Source organism: Drosophila novamexicana, unplaced genomic scaffold (assembly GCF_003285875.2).
Source record: "Drosophila novamexicana strain 15010-1031.04,08,12 unplaced genomic scaffold, DnovRS2.1 tig00004555-arrow-pilon, whole genome shotgun sequence".
Lineage (NCBI taxonomy): Eukaryota > Metazoa > Arthropoda > Insecta > Diptera > Drosophilidae > Drosophila > Drosophila novamexicana.
Genome location: NW_020825052.1, coordinates 5,114,404 through 5,127,351, shown reverse-complemented (window position 1 = coordinate 5,127,351; position 12,948 = coordinate 5,114,404). Strand labels below are relative to the sequence as shown.

Genomic DNA, 12,948 nt, shown 5'->3' with positions numbered 1-12,948 from the left:
TCACAAAGCCCTTTTCCATTTACAATAATTTATAGTTTTAAATGTAACAACTTTAATACACTATATGATGTAAGAAAAGAAAACACACCCAATTTGTATACCCTACTGCAAATGAAAGCGTTAATTGAAAACCTTACTATGAAGAATACCTGTAATATATCCTAGTACCAGCCACTAAAGCGTTCAATGGCTCGGCTCCACTTCTGCATGCGGCTGGCGATTATCTCATATAGCTTTGGTTGTGGTTTGAAAATGCGCTCTACATGGCGAAAGCGCTTGAGATCATCGAGTGTGTGCCAAATGCCATGATTAAGGCCAGCTAGAAAAGTGGCGCCCATTATGCTGGATTCGGAGCACTCGGCGCGTTCCACGCATAGTCCACTGGCATCGGCCAGAAACTGGCACACAAAATCGTTGCGCGAGACACCGCCGTCCACTCTGATGATGAAACAAATGTCAGTGAAAGCAGTTAATGCCTAGAGATCTGGTCTTACTTGATTATTTTTAGTTTCTGACTCGTCTCCTTCTCAGCGCTCTCGATTAGCTGCACCACACGAAAAACTATGCTCTCCAGAAGAGCCCGCACCAGATGCGCTTTGGTTGTGGACGGTGTCATACCAATAAAGCCACTAGCAGCCCGATAGTCATTCACAGGAGGCTATAAAGGAATTTATATTAGTAAAAAGTAGTTGCCGGAGATGATAGGCCATTATACTCACGCCCAGGCCGCTAAATGCGGGCATAAAGTAAACATCATTTGTGTCTGGCACAGATTGAGCAATGTCTGCGGTATCTGCGGGCGTTTCGAACAAGCCACAGGATTGCGCCCACGTCACCACAGTCCCAAAGTCATGAGCGGCACCTTCAATACAGTAAATTGTATCGCGCTGCTTGTTTTTATGTGTGAGCTGCCAAGCGACCAGTGGATACATGCCGCTAATCACAGCTTTACACTCCAAGCCAGTCACTAGATTTAAAAATGCGCCTGTGCCCATGGTGACCTTAACATTGCCCGTGGCAAAGCACTGGGAACCCCACATAGCCGCCGTCTGGTCGCTAATTGAAGCAGCAATTGGTATTTTTGTATCGCCCCAACTCGGGCCAAACGCAGCGGGGTGCACATGTCCAAAGTTCTTGTAGCTATTGTCAACGACGCGTGGCAGAATGCTAGACTGTAGAACTGAGAAATTAGAGAATGAAATTTATTGTCAAAATGTGACCTTTACTCACCTCGATTCCAAACATCCAGCGAGCGAGTGGCGACCAGCTAAGTGTGAATGGATCATAGAGACCAGTGGCAGTGCTTGAGGTTATATCAGTGATATGTTCTACGTCTGGATCCAGGCCATTTCCGGAGCGCAGTTTGTACAGGATCCATGAATCAAGCAGCTCCAGACGCGCCTTCTTTTCGCGCAACGCCTGCTGCAGCCGTTTGTTGTGCGCAATCTCGTAGAGCAGACGCGGCGTCACCTGACCATTCATTAATTTGAGCACGCTCCCGGCCAGAAAGCGAGCATTTCTGGTGAGCATGTACAGAGCATAGAAAAATCCATTCATCGCACGCAGCGAGCAGCTGGAATTCCACTGCTCGACGAGAGCATCGGCGCGCAAGTCCTTCCACGTGATAAAGTTGTGGTAGTACTCATTGGTCTGGTGATTCCAGGTCAAGAACGTACAGCGTTGTGTCGAAATGGTGAGACATGTAATATCCGCGGGTGTAAGTCTAGCGTCTGCCGACGATTAGAGATTAGAATTCGATTCAAGTTTGTCATGTAATAGCACTAAGCACTTACTGCGTATTGATTCTGTAATCACCTTGATTATCTTGCGCCACAAGCCCTCCGGCTCTATCTCAAAGTAGCCCGGCTGCGGATTTAATAGCTCTACCTGCGAACAAAGCACATTTAAATTACCTTCAACTATGCCCGGAAACACTCAATTAACTTACAGCATCAGCTGCTGACCCCTTGACCGTGCAGTTCTCATCAAGCACAAAGCATCTCAAGTACGTCGTCCCAACGTCCAACGCAGCTATATGATATGCCGTTGTTGCCGTCATATTGCTGCTGCCGCTGCTGCTCGGCGCACGCTTCGCTTTTTACTAATATTTATACGCCGATCTCTGGCAAACTGAGTTTGCGTTGCTGCTATTGTTCAGTCGTTTCATATTGCTTTCAATTCGTTATCAACTGCTCGAATTCTCGATAATAAACTAAACCAGTTGGTGCCATGCATCGCAGTAAATAAATGAGAAGGTGCCGCAATTTACCAAACAAGTTACCAATAGACGACGAAAGCATGTGACGTCATGGACTCACTTTGTATTTAAATTAAAATGTGTGACGCGGCATTTTTTTATAATAACATTTATAGCTGCAATTTCCGAATAGGTGTTAAACAAATCTCATTATCATACAAATATACTTTATATTCTCATTTTTAATTTTTATCTTAATTTTTGATTTGAAATGCATTCGATGGAGAGCTGCCACACTTTTGGCGGTATTTACTTTTCGCAGTCCGGCAGCACTATTTTTTGCGCTAAGGTGATAAACGTTCAAAACAGTAATCAATGCTAGTTTATTTGTGTCAATTGCGACCTATAAAACCTTTCCAATTTTTTGAATCGTTATCATTCTCGATGAGATAAAGTGCTAAATGTAGAACGCTCTATCAGCGTGTGGCACACATGTTCGCCTGTCAATAATGCGCTTTGGTTTTACAACTTTATTATACACATAGACATATATTAACATGATTACTCATTTATACATTTACATATATATATATTCTATATATAAGCAATAATACGCATCGATAAATATTTGACTAAAATACTTCATAATATGCACAATACAATCAATTACAATCAACCCACGCTACATGTTAAATACATTCATTTGTAAACAAGAATATTATGTATGTGTAGACTACAAACTATGTAAAAGCTTTCAGAAGCCTCCTGCACAGATTTTAAATACAGTTGATTAGGTACTGGTTTCTAATAGGTACACGTTGTCTCGCGCTGCAGTATAATAATGTCAATAGTGCCTCGTATGGAGATATGTATGTCTACAACTAGTTTAAAGAGAGCGGCGAAATTCTTTACATATCCGTTGGGAGTATATCCGGTATTAAATATTGACATAGGTCTACCTCATTGCTGACAAACTTCACCTTTTTGGCGGTGTTATCGTCGAGCAGCATGCGAATGGCTGGCCAAATGGTGGAGAAAATGCCAGGCGCATTTATAATTAGGCATACGCCCAATCGCTCCGGATAATGTTTGCCGAGCAGCCAGATAAGATTCTGCACCAGCTGATAGTCCATGCACGAGGTGCTAAACTCAGCCAGATCAAAGACAATGCACAGACGATCTGTGACCTCCTCAAAACACTTTTTGCATGCCTCCTCCAGATTGTAGACAATGAACCGCGTCAGCTCATCAATATCGCGCGCCGAAGAACTGTGATTCTTGGCCGGAATGTAGATGACAGGGCGACCAACGCAGTCGCGATGCCGCAACAGACGCGCCTTGTTCTCCAAGTGGCTGCGCTCCATTTCATTGAGCTTGGCCACGCCATACGACTCACGCCACTTGTTCGTCTTTAATATGGCCTATATGAGTGGGTGGCAATATTAATAAGTATAAATAGTCAATGTCAAGATGTGGGCGCATAAACGGAAGCGACTCACTTGGAATGCGTCATCTGTGGTCTTGAAGGCCCTTAGATAACGCCGCAACGAGAACTCATTGTGATATTGAGTTGGGTCTGCGTCAGCAATAAGTTTCATGCGCTCTTTCAGGTCCTTCAGGTCCTGCTCGTTAATTGGCGCCAGCTCTTCGGCTGACATATTGTTACTCTTATTATACTAACGGTGGCTTTGGTCGGAAACGGATTCTCGTTCTTGGTAAATGTCAACGGATAAGGAATCCCTATTCTTTGCGAATGCACAACAATCCAGCGTTTTATCTGCTGCGCTATCTAATTTTCTTCCACACAAACTATTTTTTCACAAACTTTTTCTACTGCGCTTCAATTAAGCTATCGATAATAAATCATTTAGCAGGGTTGCTTTTGCTTGACAAATAACAGCTGTTACTTTTCAAATGCAAATAAACAGCTTACTTAACGTTTAGCCTATTGACACCCGATTTAGATCCGCACTTTATTTTTATGGTTCGCGTAATAACCAATAAAATCGATACGAGGGCAAGCTACAAAGTTATTGACCTAGACTAGACAAAGCCTTAGCAACCAGAGCATGTATATATATATTCTTAATTGAAGGACTCCCGCGCTAAGAGATTATCTTGATAAATAAAAAAACTGGTCTTATCTTGTCAACGTTGATGATATTTCAGCCTGACCTCGTAATAGTTTTTTTTCTCTTATATATAGACATATATATATATATATTTTGTTAATAACTGCAATAATTTTGATAAATGTTAACAAGAAAATTACAAAATCTGTTGCAGCATTTATATAATAATAACACAATATTGCATGCATCTGCCGACAGGGCCAAAACCTAACAACAGAATATCCTACACCTACATATACAAATGCAGAGATTCTCATTAGTGATTAATTATTGCTCCAATGTACGCTCGTTGCTTGAGATTCTATGCGTTTCCTTGGCCAATCCTCATTTTGGTACCATGACGCGCGAAATGCCTGGCAGTATTTCCGCCTGGAGTGGACCAAACTCAATCTGCTCGCCATCCACTGTGATAATGCCGTGGTTGTCATGCGGCTCCAAACGGAACGCACGCACCTGCAGCACCTTTACATATTCATTGTTCTTCTCGGGCAGGTGAGTGCCGGTGCTCATGTTATATAAAAAGCTGAGCAGATGCGGGCGACTAATGCCGCCGCGTATTAAAACCAAAAATATTTTGCCATCGTTCAGTTGCGCTTTGGGTGCAAAGTGGCAATCCACGCCGAGATGCGTCTGATAAACGGCATGCATCATGATAAATTCTCCCTCCTCGACCAGCCAGCCGGCGGCTTCGGGCAATGATTCGTTCAGCGACGGTAGGATGCTACTTGGGCCGTAGTTATGCTGGTTCTGCTCCAATCCAGTCGCAGCTGCAGCCGACAGATCTGCAAATTCGCTCTCATCGGCCAAACTGTGATAGACACTCTCTGATATGGAATAATAGCAGCTGCGACGCGATCCGCCTGATAGCCAACTGTCGCAGCGCGAGCGAAACGACTGATTAATGGACGTTTCCAGTGAGATGACGTCCTCGAACTCTTGTGGCAAATACTCCGAAGAACGGTGACAGCTGGCAGTGGACAGCTTATCGATATGCACATTGCAGCTGCGACTGGACTGCATCTTTCGCAACTGTTCCGACTGCGGCAACAGCATAGACTGTGGCTCCTGCGTCTCATCCGCCAATAGATAACTGATTTTCCCATTGTAAGTTCGCAAATTGGCCAGGCGGTACAGCGTCCAAATGGTGAAGCGTTGATAGCCAAACATCCGTATGCACTCGCTCTCAATATCCACGTCCGAGATGAGGCCCCAGCCAATTGAGAGGAACGAAAACATAACACGATTCTGTAGCTCTACACGCACCGCATCCATGGGCGAGCTGCGACCGCTGATGGCGGTAAGAGCAGCACCCAGCACAGGATTGCTGAAATATGGTTCACTGCAAACATGGACGAATCAGTAATTGAATCTATGTATGCATATGACACGCCGTCAAGAAGCAACTCACTTATAGCCGTGCGCTATGGACCGTGCCAGCCCATTGCCAGAGCCACAGGGAATAATGGCCAATGCAATGTTGTCCAGGACTTGGGCCCAATCGGCGCGGCGCAGCAGTCCGTTGACTATCTCGTGAAAAAGTCCGTCTCCGCCAACGGCTATTATAGTGCACCAGTCGTCCAGGCGACTAGTGCTTATAAATTCAATTGCGTAGTTGGAATGCTTCGTTGCATACAGATCATAGGGTACCTCGGCTTCGTTGAGCACGGGTGCGACATGCATGTTGAACACCTCGCGTGCATTTCCCGAGCCGGATTTGGGATTGAGCAGCACCAGGACGCGGCGACGACGAGCCTCACCGATGCGCTCCACAAATATGTCCTCCAGTGTTTGATGCAGCTGCCAGCGCAGAGCGCGATACCAGCGATCCGCCTCACGCATGTTATCCTCAAACGTGTCGAAGGAACGAAAGCGCAGAGTCAGCACAGTTCTCTCCCTGTGCAGGCTGCTACGCAAGCTTTTCTTTTTGAGCACGTAAGCAAACAAATACAAATAGGCACTGCCATCGCCCACGTCGCAACCATTCTCCTCCTTGCTGGCGGGACTGCATTTGCTGGGCGTGCCGCCCTTGCGGCTGGCCGCACCTGCTGGAGTACCAGGATTGACGCAGGCACATCTGCCCAGATTGCGTGGCGACTTCTTCATGCGCATGCAGCGTGCTCCAACGATATCACATATCTTAACCGTCTGCTCCTTGATGATGACTCCGCTGGGCGACTCGCGTTGCAGGGTGAATCCTGTGGCGTCCAGGCGTACTCGAAATACGTGGCTTCCTTTACGCTGACTGGTGTAGAAGGTGTCCGATACATTGTGAAGGTCGTCGCCTGCCTTGTTGGGTGTGGAGATAGCGGAGCTCGTACTCCTCTCCTGAGATTTGCTCATGTTGGGCAGAGATTCTCTTTTAGCAGCATTTTTTATTTACTTAATGTATATAAAATGCTGGGGCACTCCTGAATCGCTAAGAGTGGAATTTTTTTTGGAATTGTTATCGATAATATCATTCTTTTAAAAGGAACTATCGCATCTCATTGTAAGAAACTTGCTTTAGGTAAAAGTATTAGCATGTTGTAAATTCTATAAGTAGTTTTTATATAAAAGAAACGCCGTTTGATATTTATTTTCTTACAAAAAGTGTAGGAATAGGTTTTGATGAAAAAATAAAATTCTCCTCACATCGAAAGTTACAAGATTAATTTGAAATCGCTCGTTTCTATATTTGAACAATCGACTTGCCACCACATACAGATATTACAGTGGACAGACGTCCAAATTGGTGTTGGAAAAGACTTTTCAGCCTTGTGCCTATCGATTTAAATGGCAATCGGACTTAACTATGCCTTTTTTGTCGCTTGTCTACACTGAGCTCTAGCATGCGGTAGTGAAGTGAATTAATTACACACTTTTCGGGTTTTCTAAACAAAATTCGAGGTAGTGCAGTGTGCTTTATGTAATTTGAAGCAATTAGTTTTTGCTACACAATACACACCCACACACCAATAATGACTAACAGCCTAGAGTTGGAGTGCTCAGTACTGAAGGTAGCGCGTCATAAAATCGAACGCGTTGGTTGCGCATATTTTAACGCACGCCGCCAAATTGGCGATTCGAGCGGCGTCGAGCGCAGCGATTCCGATGAGAAATTGGCGGGCGCTGGCGAGGATGTCGACATAAGCTACCTCAAATCACTTGATCCCAAGGAATGGAAGGATCAGGATCACTACAGTGTTCTCGGCCTTGGCAAATTGAGGTGCGTTTCTATTTAGCTTACTGTGTGTGTTGTGCGCGCGTGTGCGTGCCTTGTGTGTGTGTGTGCGCCTGTATGCGTGTGTATTTGTGCGAGTGCACGTGTATTAACTGCGCGTTTTTTACACACAGATACGAAGCCAGCGATGATGATATTCGGCGGGCCTACAGACGGATGGTGCTGCTGCATCATCCAGACAAGCGGAAAGCCAAAGGCGAGGAGGTTATTACCGACGACGACTACTTCACATGCATAACAAAGGCCTACGAAATACTCGGTAGGTAGTCGATATCGAAATGCCTTTAGATAGTTGTTTCTTTTTTTCGTTCAAGGTTGCAACATTGAGATATAGTATATTTTAGTCACTATTATTTGCAAATTTAAGCTCACTTTTTAGTTATTACTATTAATCAACGTGTTTTCGTGAAAGTTTTACTAGCTAACATATTAGATCCAAAATGAGAAGAGAGCGGATCAGCAGATCGAAAGATCTTAATTTTTTGTATCTCGATATATTGAAATTTGTCACGTTTCCTATCATATTGAGGCTTGTAGATAAAAACCCAAATATATGACGACTACAATTGTTAATTTATAGTCTGCAGACACTTTAAAGTTCCATTATAAAAACTTGAAGATATGTGCAATGCATTGATGGAGAGATCTTCGAGTCTATGAATTATATAGATGCTATAACAGTATGAACAGATTAACCATGCCCATTCAGTCTTAAAGATATATTAATGAATCACAAATCAGGTTTTTACTAGCTAGGGTATTTCAGCTTCGGATAACTATTGTTGTTAGTTCATGTTACGTCAGAATTCTCTATTTGCTTGTTAATATCTTAAAACAATTCTTACGTCAGCTTCAGCCTTTACACTTAATCGAATTCGATTAAATTCTTATTCTAAGATCACAGCAGCGAAAATATATTGAACTTAATTTGCTGTCAATACGTTTAATATCCAAATTTATAAATATCTATTGCAGGCACTTCAAAGACGCGCCGTAGCTACGACTCAGTAGATCCCGAGTTTGACGACGCTTTTCCCACACAGACGGATATTGAGAGTAACTATTTTGACTCGTTTAATAAGTATTTTAATTTGAATGCGCGCTGGAGCGAAAAGTCAAACGTGCCGCCATTTGGCGAGGTGGACGCCAAACGTGAGGAGGTGGAACGGTTTTACAATTTCTGGTACGATTTCAAGTCATGGCGCGAGTTCAGCTACCTGGACGAGGAGGACAAGGAGAAGGGTCAGGATCGCGATGAGCGTCGTTGGATCGAGAAGGAGAACAAAGCGGCGCGCATCAAGCGTAAAAAGGAAGAAATGACCCGAATTCGTGCCCTGGTCGATTTAGCCTACAACAATGACAAACGCATCCAAAGGTTCAAGCAGGAGGAGAAGGATCGCAAGGCAGCAGCCAAGCGCGCCAAAATGGATGCTGCTCAGGCCCAAAAGGCCGAACAGGAGCGAGCTGTGCGCGAAGCGGCGCTGGCCAAAGAGAAGGCTGACAAGGCCGAGCAGAAACGCATCGAGCAGATACGCATTGAGCGCGAGCAGCAGAAGAAGGTGCTGAAAAAGGAGCGCAAAACGTTGCGCGACAAGGTAAAGGATTGCAAGTACTATGCCAAAAACGACAAGGATCAACTGAAGCACATGGAGGGTACCGAAAAGATATGCGAAACATTCAGTTTGTCCGAGCTGCAAGCTCTCAATAAGGCTATGGAAACGAAAGGCAGAGAGTCCTTTGTTGCTGCGCTGCATACCGCCGAGCAAAAGATCGCCGCTGAGCTGGAGGAGCTCAACATGGCGCAGCAAAAGAAACAGGCGAACAACACACCCAAACAGGGTGTTAAGGAGGTGAAAAAAGGTGAACTCTGGAGCAATGAGAATGTGCAGCTGCTGATCAAGGCGGTAAATCTGTTTCCCGCTGGCACCGCACAGCGCTGGGATGTCATTGCCACGTTTATCAATCAGCATTGTGGTGCAGGTTCGGGTCAGGTGACCGCTCGCGATGTGCTCAACAAGGCAAAGGCACTGCAGAACAGTGACCACTCCAAGAGCACGCTTAAGACGCAGGCCAATGAGGCGGCCTTCCAGAGTTTCGAGAAATCAAAGAAGGAGGTCCAGACAACAAACGACATCACGCTGGGCGAATCCCCGGCGGAGAGTAAGGAAAATGTAAAACAGAATGGTGGCGATCATATGAGCAATCTGCAGCAGCAGCAGCAGCAGCAGCAGCAGCCGGAGCCCAAGCAAAATGGCAATGCTATGACGGCTCCAGCTGCTACACCCGCACCGACCACCAATGGCGTCGCATCAAAGACTTGGACAAAGGAGGAGCAGGCTTTGCTGGAGCAGGCAATTAAAACGTATCCGACAACAACGCCCGATCGCTGGGACTGCATTGCTGCCTGTATACCGAATCGCAGTAAAAAGGATTGCTTGCGTCGCGTCAAGGAGCTCGTCGAGCTGGTCAACTCCAAGAAGGAAGCGCAGGCGGCTGTCAAATGAGTGGCACCACAACAACTGCTAATCTTCCCCTCCTCTGCCCTAGCTGCTGTGTCCAATATACATTTTATTTAAATAAATAAACCTTAAAAAGTTTGAACGTTTAGCGAAAAGTTACATTCAACCGCTTTCTTGCATTTCAAAACCGACCAAACTATCGATATTTCGTAAATTGATATGACAGCAATCGATATTTCTGCTCAAGTTCTGGTTATCCACTTCCACTTAAACTTACAAAAATTTAGTTTATACTTTATGCTGCATGTCTCCACAGAAATGTCTTAATAAAGAATAATGTACTTTATTGACAAACTCATTTCATGTGGAAAAGCTAAAGCTATCGACAGTGAAAAAGCCAAATCTATCGATAGTGACAGAAAAACTAAACTATTAATACTAACGATAGACCGACCAATCGATATCCGCCGTATATTTTTCTGCCGTAGATGCTGCGTCCTGGAAACCTCAAGTCTATCCACGCAAACGTCCAGTTTTATGTCTGCTCTGCAACGCGTCGTCCGCCACTTAGTTTTAGATCAAATGCCTGCGGATTAGCCAGCGGATCCAGGTCGGCAAATAGTTCCAACCAAGGATTAGAGCTGGAGCTGCTGCTGCTGCTCTGCTGGCTCTGTTTGTTGTTCGCTTTGGGCGGAGCCGCAGCAACGGGCGAGATGGTGCTCGGCGTGGGGGCCTGCTGCTGTGTAAACATGCGCGCCCAGAATTTACTATTGCTGCTGGTGTCCAACAATGGGGTCTCAAGAAGCGGCGCCTCAATAAGCGGACTTTCCTCCAGCTGCTTGGACAGCTCAATGAGCAACGTTTCGTTGTCACCGCAGGCATTAGGCGGCGCGGGCGTGTCTTCTGCGGGCGGCTGCGACTCGGACTTTGGCTTGTCTTGGTATTCTTCCTGCAAACAAAAAGACAAATAGTTAAGTTTGCATTAAGTCTTATTATTATAGTCTAGCAAAATACCGCAAAGAATAAAGATTGATCTTTGTCGACTGCCTCGATCGGCACTGTATCCGGGGCATCGGCGCCCTCGTTTTGGGACAGTTCCTTGAGCACACAAAAGTCGTATTTGGGCTTCACGACCAGCGCATTGGAAATGGTCTGAAAGGTGGAGGCAGCTTTTTGGGCAAAGTTCTTCAGCTCAGCCAAATAGGCGACCAGGGCATGGGAATACATATTACAGCGTGCAGCGGCCAGCAGATCAATCTGTGTGGAATGGGCGTAATTCAGTAGGAAAACTATGTTAGCTATTCGGGAAATTAGGGGCACCTTTTGTATGGAGTCCATGGAGTAGCCGTCAAAGTTATGCTTGGCGGCGCGCACATGAGCCTGAGCGGTGCGAAATTTGTCTAGACCCTTGCCAGTATCGGGGTCCATGTCCTGACTGGCCGTACTCTTCATCCAGGACAACGCAGCGCGGTATTCGGTGCGCTCCTTTTCCATGGTCTGTAGAGTTAGCTCCGTGTCCTTGACAGCGCGACAGCGATACACGTCCACCTCGTGCTGCAGGCGCAATAACGGAACACGGACGCACATTCGCTGCTGTCCTGCAAAGGACATGGCCTTGCCCGTGTTCGTGATGCTGCCGCCCGTCGTTTTGCTGCGTTTACCCGCCTCCTTGAGAAAACGCCCGAATACGCACTCCTCCTGCGACAATATGCACAGGCGCTCCTGATATTGGTCAATGATTTTGCATAGTTCCGTGCTGGTGTCGCTAATCGATTTGAACACCTCGATTTTGGCGTCCAGCTCAGCGTCCGAGGATATTATGTGCTTGTCCTCTTTGCTGCCCAGCTTGCGCTGGACGACCTTCTTGGTTATCCAGTATTGGTGCTGTACCTCCGACTTTAACATATTTTAGTTACAATTTCACTGGGAGCTGAAAAAATTTCTGCTACGAAAGATAAAGCACACACCAAAATGAACGTTATGCGCCGACGCAAAATCCAAGTATATGACGTTGCCACACTGTTAAATAACAGTCAACTTTTAATTTGACAGGGCTAGTCCACGAGCAACAGAAGGTATACAAGATAACGCTGATTCGGGTAATATTTTAGCTGGTGGAAAAGTTATCGCTTTATAAATAGTTTTTGTTTTTGGTTTGTTTTCTATTTTGTTGTTTTATAAATATCATTGAGAAATAATTTCAGTTGTCTGTAAATTATAAGTCTGGCAAGCCAATGATTAAACACTAAAAAATACCATTTAACGTAAGCACCTTAACATTGCCATTATGAGTTTAACATTGGAGTTTACAGATGTATCTACTGCATTTTATAACTGTAACCGTCTCTTTCAAAGAGCACACGACGTGCGCTCGCTTTGCATTTTGTTGTTGCTTTCGTTTGGCGCTGCATTTGACCGCGCGCCGCATACATTTTGCATAGAACACGCTGCGCTTCGTACGGCATCTGTCTTCACATTATTTTAAAGTCCCAATATTTGTGCAAGTGTTTTTTTGATACGTTCGCGTCGCGCGCGCTTTCATGTTTGTGCCGTGTGTGCGTGTGAGACAGGGCTAAAGTTCGACTATGACTGCAATTGCAATTGAAAGCGACACATATATACGGCCATATCGCTAATTCGCTGGACAGGTAAGCTAAAGTTGCAACGAGTTACAGTTACTTTGTTGTCGGGATGCTATTGCACAGGCACACGCACACACACACACGCACGCAGTAGAAGCTGAAGAAGAAAGTGAACAAGTGTGTGCGAATGTTTCTGCTTCTTGTGCAGCAGCAGCGGCATCAGGGGCTACCTGACCAAAACGGGTTGGGAGTTGGAGCTTTGCCACCTGCAGAAATGACAGCGTCTGGCAACTTCACTGACTGCGTGGGTGTGCGTGTTTGTGTGTGTGAGCCCTGCTTAAATTGATTGTTCATTTTG

General features: G+C 45.4%; 5 protein-coding genes across 5 annotated transcripts; 1 reads left to right on the top strand and 4 right to left on the bottom strand.

Moving 5' to 3' along the window:
* Positions 1-67: 67 nt before the first annotated feature.
* On the bottom strand, positions 68-2,404 carry LOC115770063 (putative glycerol kinase 5). Its single transcript, XM_030715160.1, has 6 exons — positions 1,949-2,404; positions 1,794-1,887; positions 1,231-1,730; positions 720-1,172; positions 495-658; positions 68-438 (listed from the first exon to the last, which is right to left on the bottom strand). Exons 1-6 carry the CDS (start codon positions 2,057-2,059, stop codon positions 162-164), a joined length of 1,599 nt encoding a protein of 532 aa, XP_030571020.1. The 5' UTR covers positions 2,060-2,404; the 3' UTR covers positions 68-161.
* A 358-nt stretch (positions 2,405-2,762) lies between these two features.
* Positions 2,763-4,045, bottom strand: LOC115770066 (CRAL-TRIO domain-containing protein C3H8.02). Its single transcript, XM_030715162.1, has 2 exons — positions 3,697-4,045; positions 2,763-3,618 (listed from the first exon to the last, which is right to left on the bottom strand). The coding sequence occupies exons 1-2, from the start codon at positions 3,853-3,855 to the stop codon at positions 3,106-3,108; spliced, it is 672 nt and encodes a 223-aa protein (XP_030571022.1). The 5' UTR covers positions 3,856-4,045; the 3' UTR covers positions 2,763-3,105.
* Positions 4,046-4,436: 391 nt separating this feature from the next.
* On the bottom strand, positions 4,437-6,882 carry LOC115770522 (sphingosine kinase 2). Its single transcript, XM_030715820.1, has 2 exons — positions 5,738-6,882; positions 4,437-5,668 (listed from the first exon to the last, which is right to left on the bottom strand). Exons 1-2 carry the CDS (start codon positions 6,667-6,669, stop codon positions 4,654-4,656), a joined length of 1,947 nt encoding a protein of 648 aa, XP_030571680.1. The 5' UTR covers positions 6,670-6,882; the 3' UTR covers positions 4,437-4,653.
* A 257-nt stretch (positions 6,883-7,139) lies between these two features.
* LOC115770523 (dnaJ homolog subfamily C member 2) lies at positions 7,140-10,144 on the top strand. Its single transcript, XM_030715821.1, has 3 exons — positions 7,140-7,534; positions 7,663-7,808; positions 8,525-10,144. The coding sequence occupies exons 1-3, from the start codon at positions 7,287-7,289 to the stop codon at positions 10,051-10,053; spliced, it is 1,923 nt and encodes a 640-aa protein (XP_030571681.1). The 5' UTR covers positions 7,140-7,286; the 3' UTR covers positions 10,054-10,144.
* Positions 10,145-10,270: 126 nt separating this feature from the next.
* LOC115770524 (islet cell autoantigen 1) lies at positions 10,271-12,188 on the bottom strand. Its single transcript, XM_030715822.1, has 3 exons — positions 11,329-12,188; positions 11,023-11,265; positions 10,271-10,957 (listed from the first exon to the last, which is right to left on the bottom strand). The coding sequence occupies exons 1-3, from the start codon at positions 11,911-11,913 to the stop codon at positions 10,544-10,546; spliced, it is 1,242 nt and encodes a 413-aa protein (XP_030571682.1). The 5' UTR covers positions 11,914-12,188; the 3' UTR covers positions 10,271-10,543.
* Between the last annotated feature and the right edge of the window lie 760 nt (positions 12,189-12,948).

Bases quoted from the DNA above. Each gene is read 5' to 3' on its own strand.
- LOC115770066 (XM_030715162.1), bottom strand. From the start codon at position 3,855: ATGTCAGCCGAAGAGCTGGCGCCAATTAACGAGCAGGACCTGAAGGAC. The intron at 3,619-3,696 runs GTGAGTCGCTTC...CCACTCATATAG, and splicing joins CCACAGATGACGCATTCCAA to GCCATATTAAAGACGAACAA.
- LOC115770524 (XM_030715822.1), bottom strand. From the start codon at position 11,913: ATGTTAAAGTCGGAGGTACAGCACCAATACTGGATAACCAAGAAGGTC. The intron at 11,266-11,328 runs GTGCCCCTAATT...CATTCCACACAG, and splicing joins CCATGGACTCCATACAAAAG to ATTGATCTGCTGGCCGCTGC. The intron at 10,958-11,022 runs GTATTTTGCTAG...TTTTGTTTGCAG, and splicing joins ATCAATCTTTATTCTTTGCG to GAAGAATACCAAGACAAGCC.
- LOC115770063 (XM_030715160.1), bottom strand. From the start codon at position 2,059: ATGACGGCAACAACGGCATATCATATAGCTGCGTTGGACGTTGGGACG. The intron at 1,888-1,948 runs GTAAGTTAATTG...CTTTGTTCGCAG, and splicing joins AGGGGTCAGCAGCTGATGCT to GTAGAGCTATTAAATCCGCA. The intron at 439-494 runs GTAAGACCAGAT...TTTCATCATCAG, and splicing joins CAGAAACTAAAAATAATCAA to AGTGGACGGCGGTGTCTCGC.
- LOC115770523 (XM_030715821.1), top strand. From the start codon at position 7,287: ATGACTAACAGCCTAGAGTTGGAGTGCTCAGTACTGAAGGTAGCGCGT. The intron at 7,535-7,662 runs GTGCGTTTCTAT...TTTTACACACAG, and splicing joins CTCGGCCTTGGCAAATTGAG to ATACGAAGCCAGCGATGATG. The intron at 7,809-8,524 runs GTAGGTAGTCGA...TATCTATTGCAG, and splicing joins AAAGGCCTACGAAATACTCG to GCACTTCAAAGACGCGCCGT.
- LOC115770522 (XM_030715820.1), bottom strand. From the start codon at position 6,669: ATGAGCAAATCTCAGGAGAGGAGTACGAGCTCCGCTATCTCCACACCC. The intron at 5,669-5,737 runs GTGAGTTGCTTC...CCATGTTTGCAG, and splicing joins TCCATAGCGCACGGCTATAA to TGAACCATATTTCAGCAATC.